The sequence below is a fragment of the Gordionus sp. m RMFG-2023 genome, chromosome 3 (assembly GCF_954871325.1).
Source record: "Gordionus sp. m RMFG-2023 chromosome 3, tfGorSpeb1-WG-v2, whole genome shotgun sequence".
Taxonomy (NCBI): domain Eukaryota; kingdom Metazoa; phylum Nematomorpha; class Gordioida; order Chordodea; family Parachordodidae; genus Gordionus; species Gordionus sp. m RMFG-2023.
This window is the reverse complement of record NC_088777.1, coordinates 23195534-23204648: the sequence shown is the minus strand read 5'-3', so window position 1 is coordinate 23204648 and position 9115 is coordinate 23195534. Positions and strand designations below refer to the sequence as shown.

The following is a 9115-nucleotide window of genomic DNA, read 5'->3' as shown; positions in this document are numbered from 1 at the left end:
TATTTTGAAAAAGAAAATTTAGCATTACCTACTAATTATGTAATATTTTTTTTTAGGAAATTTGATTTTAGACGATACAAAATTTAAAAACAGGTAATATATTTGTGGTTATTTAGCCGTTTCTTAAATAGTCTAAATCAATGTTCTTGGCAAATTATATATCAGAATGTATAAAAGACACTTTTAAGTAATAAAAAAAAATTTGTGAAATTTATATTTAACAAAATACAAAAGATAATTAAATTTTAATAAAAGATTAAAATCTAATAATAAGGGTCTAATTTGTGTTAACTTCACTTACTTTTCGTAATGCCTGTGTACATGCATAAACCTGATAATGTTTTAAAAAGAGCTCAAGGTTATATCTTTTTAATATATTGTGAGTATTTATAATGAATCTTTTTAGAATTTATAGATGTTGGTAAAGATGATCGAGCATTAGAAGCATTAGCAGCCTTAATTAAAAATAAGCCTCATAAGATATGGCAGAAAACTCCAGAAAAAATTTTATATGATTATTTTAACAAATTCTTAACACTATGCGTTAAATTACGTAAGTCAGATATTGCCAAAGAAGGTCTCTATCATTATAGAAATATTTGTCAACAGGTTAACTAATTTTTATCACTCAAATTTAAAGAGATATGTATTACAGGTCAATGTTAGTGCATTAGAATCGGTATTTAGAAATTTTCTAGAATATGCAGAGAAGAGAACTTTTGAAGCATTAGAAGACTCAAAAGATAAAATTATACATGTTGATGATCTAGATGTTATCCAATCACCTGAAGAGTTATATATATCACATAAATATATAATAGCTGGGTATTTTAGATTATTGTTGAGTGCTGTTAGTGGGGAGGATTCATTAGATCGTAATAATCGTTTATTATTAACACCATGGGTTAAATTTTTATGGGAAGCCTATAGACAATGTTTGGATTTACTTAGGAACAATAATTTAGTCCAACCTTTATACCATGAAATTGCTAAAAAAACCTTTGAATTTTGTCAAAAATATTCAAGAAGAACTGAATTTAAAAAAATTTCTGAAAATGTACTTATATTACTCATAATTTTTATATTATTAAATAACTTCAGTTAAGAAATCATATCTCACTGCTTCAAAAACAAAATAACCCATCAATAGCGATTGATCTGAATAACTATGAAACCCAGCAAATGCATTTAAATACAAGGTTTATCCAATTGGATATAGCTATTCAAATGGAATTGTGGCAGGTTTTACATTATTTCATTTAAAATTTGAATTTTTATATTTTTTAGGAAACATTTAAAGTTGTTCAAGATATTTATGGATTAATGCAGATAACAAAAAAGCAAGTTAAAACTCCTGTTCGTGTTTGTTATTATGAAAAATTGGCATTAGTCTTCTGGAAAGCGGAAAATAATCACCTGTTTCATGCTTGTGCATTACATCGTCTTTATAGCCTTTTTAGAGATAATAAAAAGAATTTTAGCCAAGAAGATTCACATAAGTAATTTATATATCAATTAAATATCATACTACAAGATCTTGCTATTTATAATTAATCTTCCTTTATTTATTTTAAACATGAGGTCATTATTATAATGTTAATATCAGCAATATATAGATGCTCCTTTTTTTTAGTCAAAACCATATGTTTGATAGGTATCAACCAATAGTTAAAAATTTTATTACATGTTCTAAGTACTTTAAATGGATATTTAACAGGCAATATTTATTTTTTAATGAATTTTTAAAAAGTGTTAAATCTGAATTATTTGTTAGGGATATTTATCAATCCCTCAAATGAAAAAATCTTTTCACTACTAAAGAAGGCAATATTGTATTATATTTCAAAATTATTTCCATTATTGGAATTTTATTTAATAATTTGTAATTTAATAGCCTAATCTTGATATTGAAATATTTGAAATCAATACTGTGGGGATTTATTGTTCATTGTGGTGTTTGATTATGATAATCAACAAAATTAAAAAGTCATCATTTATTTTAGTGTTATCTCATACATTAGAATAAGATTTTATATTTAGAGATTGCCTCTATTAATAATTCTTGCATATTTTTAATAATAGCTTTAAATGCTGCACATTTTGATTCAAAATATAAAATTTTTAAGATTGAACAAATTGTCAACCAAACCATGACTAAATTTTTGTCAAAAAAATGAAGCGAGTAATACATTTGACAGTTTATATGAACCTTTTCTGGGTTTTTAATAATACAACAGATTCTGTAAAAATTTTAAAATTTTTTAAACATAAAATAAAAGATATATGACACCTAATTTCATACAAATAAATAAAATTAATATTATTGTAAGAAAATAATATTCAACTAAAAATAAAAAATATCGGCTTGGGTGATTAATTAACAATTTTTTCATATCTTTCTACCAGACCAATTAATGTAACATTAAAGGTAAACAATACTTTAGTAAAACACTTAATTTTTGCTAACTAAATATTTTCGGAACTAGGTCATCATAATATCCTTCTTTCTCCTTTTGTAATTTATCCATTGATTGATGTAGGAGATAATATTTGAACATATATTATTCCATATAATAAAATTCACTTTGTTTTAGTTTAATGACCATGGTTCTATGTTAATTAGTGAAACTTTTATTGCAAAGCACTTTTGGGCAAAACTTTTATCACGAAACATTTAAAGTGAATAGATTACAGTGAAACTTTTTTTGCAAATTGATAATCGCAAAAAATAACAAAGTCATTATTGCAAAACCCAAATCGCAAAGACAATATAGTGAAAACTAGTGTTGCGTAATCGGCTAAAAACTACGCCTAAGCCTAATAAGGCTAAGCCTAAAAATCGGCTAAGCCTAATTAGGTAAGCCTAAAAATCGGCTAAAACTAAAAATCGGCTAAGCCTAATTAGGTTAAGCCTAAAAATCGGCTAAGCCTATATAAATCTGCTAAAAATTAGTCAAAATTCTGCATCGATGCTTAGTATTAATTATTATTTATTTATTTTAGTAAAATAATTTATTTTATTTATATTTAATGTAAATATTTTATTATTATCAACAAATAAACATGATATGATTTAATATTTTTTATTTATATTATTATATTTTCAAATGAAAATAAATTTATTTATTTGATGTTATTTTAATAAAAAAAATAATATGCTGCTATATTGTAAAATTGTAATATTCTTTTTAATATAATTTATTAGTGATTTTCACAATCTTCTTTATAAATACATCTTTTATTGAGGAATTATATTGTAAATTTTATTAGATAAATAAACAATCTTTTAGGTGAAATCTTTTATAATTTTTTTATCATTTTTTTTAAATTATCTTTTTTATTAAATGAGGTGGATTTTATGAAACTTTTTTGATGATTTTATATGATCTTTTTAAGGATAATATTTTAATGTGACAATTGTCATAATCGTTATTTGTTTTTTGAATTTTTTTGAAGAAAATAGGTTAAAATAAGTATTAATAACATGTGTAAATATAAATTTAGTGAAGATGTACCAAAGAAAAGTGACAATTGTCATAATCGTTATTTTTAAAGTTTTTTGAATTTTTTTGACGACAATATGTTAAAATAAGTATTAATAACATGTTTAAATAAAAATTTAGTGAAGATGTACCATAGAAAATTGACAATTGTCATAATCGTTATTTTTAAAGTTTTTTGAATTTTTTTGAAGAAAATATGTTAAAATAAGTATTAAAAACATGTTTAAATAAAAATTTAGTGAAGATGTACCATAGAAAAGTGACAATTGTCATAATCGTTATTTTATATTTTGAAGAAAATAGGTTAAAATAAGTATTAAAAACATGTTTAAATAAAAATTTAGTGAAGATGTACCATAGAAAAGTGACAATTGTCATAATCGTTATTTTATATTTTGAAGAAAATAGGTTAAAATAAGTATTAATAACATGTGTAAATATAAATTTAGTGAAGATGTACCAATGAAAAGTGACATTTGTCATAATCGTTATTTTTAAAGTTTTTTGAATTTTTTTGAAGAAAATATGTTAAAATAAGTAGTAAAAACATGTTTAAATAAAAACTTAGTGAAGATGTACCATAGAAAAGTGACAATTATTATAATCGTTATTTTATAAGTTTTTGGAATTTTTTTGAAGAAAATATGTTAAAATAAGTATTAAAAACATGTTTAAATAAAAATTTAGTGAAGATGTACCATAGAAAAATGACAATTGTCATAATCGTTATTTTATAAGTTTTTTGAATTTTTTTGAAGAAAATATGTTAAAATAAGTATTGATAACATGTTTAAATAAAATTTAGTGAAGATGTACCATAGAAAATTGACATTGTCATAATGGTTATTTTTAAAGTTTTTTGAATTTTTTGACGAAAATATGTTAAAATAAGTATTAATAACATGTGTAAATATAAATTTAGTGAAGACAATGAAAAGTGACAATTGTCATATTCGTTATTTTTTAAATTTTTTTGACGAAAATATGTTAAAATAAGTATTAATAACATGTGTAAATATAAATTTAGTGAAGATGTACCAATGAAAAGTGACAATTGTCATAATCGTTATTCTTAAAGTTTTTTGAATTTTTTTGACGAAAATATTTTAAAATATGTATATATAACATGTTTAAATAAAAATTTAATGAAGATGTACTCTAGATAAGCGACAATTGTCATAATCATTATTTTTCAAGTTTTTTGATTTTTGTTGACGAAAATATGTTAAAATGAGTAATAATAACATGTTTAAATAAAAATTTAGTGAAGATGTACTATAGAAAAGTGACAATTGTCATAATCGTTATTTTTAAAATTTCTTTGATGTAAATGGGTAAAAATATAGATTGTAAAATTAAAATTGCCTGAGTATATGCCATAGAAAAACATATGGTAATAATAGATTCTTCCCCAAAAACAGGAGCAAATTGGCATTTTATTACATTTGTTCATCGGGTCAGAAATTAATATGCAAAATTTATATCATAATATCTAATCCTAAGTTAGAAATTATTATTTTTTTACCAATTTTCACCAGACAATCTTGTTTAAAATTTGGGTAAACTTTTTTTTCTATTTTAAAATCAATATCGATGCAAGTTAACTATTTTCGTCAAAAAAAATCAAAAAACTTTAAAAATAACGATTATGACAATTGTCGCTTATCTAGAGTACATGTTCACTAAATTTTTATTTAAACATGTTATCAATACTTATTTTAAAATATCTTTGTCAATAGAGTACATGTTCACTAAATTTTTATTTAAACATGTTATCAATACTTATTTTAAAATATCTTTGTCAATAAAATTCAAAAAACTTTAAAAATAACGATTATGACAATTGTCACTTTTCATTGGTACATCTTCACTAAATTTATATTTACACATGTTATTATAATACTTATTTTAACATATTTTCGTCAAAAAAATTCAAAAAATTAAAAATAACGATTATGACAATTGTCACTTTTCTATGGCACATCTTCAATTCAAAAAACTTTAAAATTAACGATTATGACAAATGTCACTTTTCATTGGTATTAATACTTATTTTAACATATTTTCGTCAAAAAAATTCAAAAAACTTTAAAAATAGCGATTATGACAATTGTCAGTTTTCTATGGTACATCTTCACTAAATTTATATTTACACATGTTATTAATACTTATTTTAACATATTTTCGTCAAAAAAATTCAAAAAACTTTAAAATTAACCATTATGACAATTGTCACTTTTCATTGGTACATCTTCACTAAATTTATATTTACACATGTTATTAATTCTTATTTTAACATATTTTCGTCAAAAAAATTCGAAAAACTTTAAAAATAACGATTATGACAATTGTCACTTTTCATTGGTACATCTTCACTAAATTTGTATTTACACATGTTATTAATACTTATTTTAACATACTTCCTTCAAAAAAATTCAAAAAACTTATAAAAGAACGATTATGACAATTGTCACATTAAAATATTATCCTTAAAAAGATCATATAAAATAACATCAAAAAAGTTTCATAAAATCCACCTTATTTAATAATAAATAGATAATTTTAAAAAAATGATAAAAGATTTCACCTAAAAGATTGTTTATTTATCTAATAAAATTTACAATATAATTCCTCAATAAAAGATGTATTTACAAAGAAGATTGTGAAAATCACTAATAAATTATATTATAAAGAATATTACATTTTTACAATATAGCAGCATATTATTTTTTTTATTAAAAAAACATCAAATAAATAAATTTATTTTCATTTCAAAATATAATAATATAAATAAAAAATATTAAATCATATCATGTTTATTTGTTGATAATAATAAAATATTTACATTAAATATAAATAAAATAAATTATTTTACTAAAATAAATAAATAATAATTAATGCTAAGCATCGATGCAGAATTTTGACTAATTTATTTTAGCCAATTTTTAGGCTTAGCCCATTTTTAGGCTTAGCCGATTTTTAGGCTTAGCCTAATTAGGTTTAGCCGATTTTTAGGCTTAGCCTAATTAGGTTTAGCCGATTTTTAGGCTTAGCCTAATTAGGCTTAGCCGATTTTTAGGCTATACCTAATTAGGCTTAGCCGATTTTTTTACCTAAAATCTCGGCTAAGCAGTTTTTAGTCGTCTAAAATTAGCCGATTACGCAACACTAGTGAAAACTATTACGCGAAACATATATTGCTAAGATATTATAGTGAATTTAATATCAGATAATTGCTAAATTTTATTTTAAAACATTTATTTTTATGTTGTTTGAATAATATTTAAAAAAAAATCGTTACAAGATTGATTCATTTTAATTTTCTTTTAGCCTTAATAAATTTATATAATGATTAATGAACTTTTTGGTTTATAAAATTTATTATTGGAATAAAATATTTTGCTATCCTGCTCTATTTTTTTCTCAAAGTCTTATTTTATAAGAATACACAAGGAACCTAGGCTTTATTAATATATTAATCTTGAGTTCATTAGTAAAACCTTCATCCTTATTGGCGAAGATATCTGGGTTGTATCAATATTTAGTGTCTAGTAATATTTATAAATTCATCAATCAGTTTTGCCAGTCACTAACTAAAAACAATTATAAACTATTTGACTGTCTATCAAATTTTGAATGGAGATTCAAAATAAGTTACATCCAAATGAAATAAAGTATTTCCCTAATTCAAAATTTTAAAAATACTTGTTAAAATTTATCTTTAATGGCATAAAGCACATTTTATAAATTTATGTTGGGGGGGGGGGTAAATTTATCTGGGCAAAAACCTGAACCAAAATGTCACCTCCATACTTACAACCACAAGTAAGGAGAAAACAGGGTTACATGCTTGCTTATAAACAAGTAACAAAAATCCATAAAAATTTCGCATTTATGATTTAAGGGACTTTTGTGTGTAAATTAATATTGAATATGTTGTTTTACTTTAAATAAATGCATTCGCAATATATTTATTGTTTTGCGGTAATACACTTACGATAAAGACTTAACTCAAACACATTCTCATCGCGATAAAAGTTTTGCTAAAATGTATTCGCTCTAAAGTATTCACGATTAATATTTCTCTGAAATAAATAAGTTCGCGTTATTGTCTTCACTATAAATGTTTCGGGGAATTGGTTTTGCAATATTACCTTCGCGATAAACGACATTTGTTAGGCTAAAAGTTTCGCTGAATTGTCCTGATACAGAATTGGATCTGATATTCCTTTTATCAGTTGAATAAATTCCTATTGTTCAACAATTGAAAGAGGGGTGTATTCCTTCAATTATAAATTATATAATAAAGGTTTCTGATATAAGGTTGATTGATAATATATTTTTTTGGGGAATCATTAAATCTTCATTTTTGTTGCTATCATTTTGAATGACACACAAGAGTTGATGTTCTCATATTGTTTTATCCTGTATTTTTTAATATGTCTAGGGTAGAATCTCTAAAAATGATATATTATAATAATTTAATTTTTCTATTAAATTTTATAGCAATGCCTAAATTTATTCTGAAATGAAAGGTTCCTCTGATAATATTCTTTTTGTTTACACACATTCTTTTTGTTTACACACATTCTTTTTGTTTACACACATTCTATGCTAACTTGGTCATTCATTATGCTTTTATAAATTATTTAAAAAAAATGTACCATCTAGGATGACAGCAGATTTCTTATGTTGAATAAAATAGATTGAACATAATAAATTATATGTTTTTAATTTTTTATTTTCATGATAATTTTATTTATTTATTTCTGAGGCTGTGTCCTAAATTAAAAAAAAGAGAGGTACAAAACATGTCCCAAATCATACATTTATTTTCAATTTATAATATATAAAATGTTTGATGTGAATGTTTACTAATTCTATATTTTATATTATTTGAAGATAATAAGTTTCATGAGTTTCAAATTTAAACACTTATATAAATCCTTAGAAACTAATATTACTTCTTCTTCTCCGTTTTATGGCGATTTCCAGGTTTACCCGAGTAGGCCAGTTTTCCCTCTGATTTTTCTTTTCCATTTTTGACGGTCCTGAGCATCAATACTTGTAAGATTCATGCTTCTCATATCCACCGCTATCACATTTGTCCACGTCATCTTGGGTCTTCCTCTAGGTCTTGATCCTCCTACCTCCATCATTGTGCATCTCTTTACCCAGTCATCTCTTGTCGTACGTTCCAAAAGCCCAAACCATCTTAGTCTATTTTGTCGCATTACCATACCAATCATTTCTATACCAAATCTTGCTCGCAATTCCTTGCTAGTTTTTTTCTCAGAGATATTCCACACATCCATCTTACCATCCTCATCTCTGTTCTTTTTAATTTGGCTTCGTGTCGTGAGTCGCTTTCATTGCCCATGTTTCACCGCCATAAACTAAACAACTCCTCACACAGCTTACGTAAACTTTCCCCTTTAACTTCAGAGAAACTTTTTTATTTGTAAGAATATACGACATCTCTCTGAACTTATTCCAAGCTTGTCTGATCCTTGCAACAACGGCAGAATCTACACCACCATCTGCGTTTAGCATATCATCTAAATAACAAAACTTATCCACTTTTTCTAGGGTTAACCCATTGCCAATATCCA

At 24.0% G+C, this 9115-nt stretch overlaps 1 protein-coding gene across 2 annotated transcripts in view; it reads left to right on the top strand.

The window, feature by feature from the left end:
• Positions 1 to 263: 263 nt before the first annotated feature.
• The window catches only part of LOC135927454 (eukaryotic translation initiation factor 3 subunit A-like), an 81427-nt gene continuing 72575 nt past the window's right edge, over positions 264 to 9115 (top strand). Inside the window, exons 1-6 of one of the 2 annotated variants that reach the window (XM_065463443.1) lie at positions 264 to 358; positions 407 to 609; positions 656 to 792; positions 835 to 1057; positions 1102 to 1242; positions 1288 to 1499. In XM_065463443.1, coding sequence (XP_065319515.1) covers positions 310 to 358; positions 407 to 609; positions 656 to 792; positions 835 to 1057; positions 1102 to 1242; positions 1288 to 1499 — 965 coding nt within the window. In that variant the 5' untranslated portion in view covers positions 264 to 309. The remainder of the gene's footprint in view (positions 359 to 406; positions 610 to 655; positions 793 to 834; positions 1058 to 1101; positions 1243 to 1287; positions 1500 to 9115) is intronic. The other variant, XM_065463444.1, reaches the window with a different exon arrangement.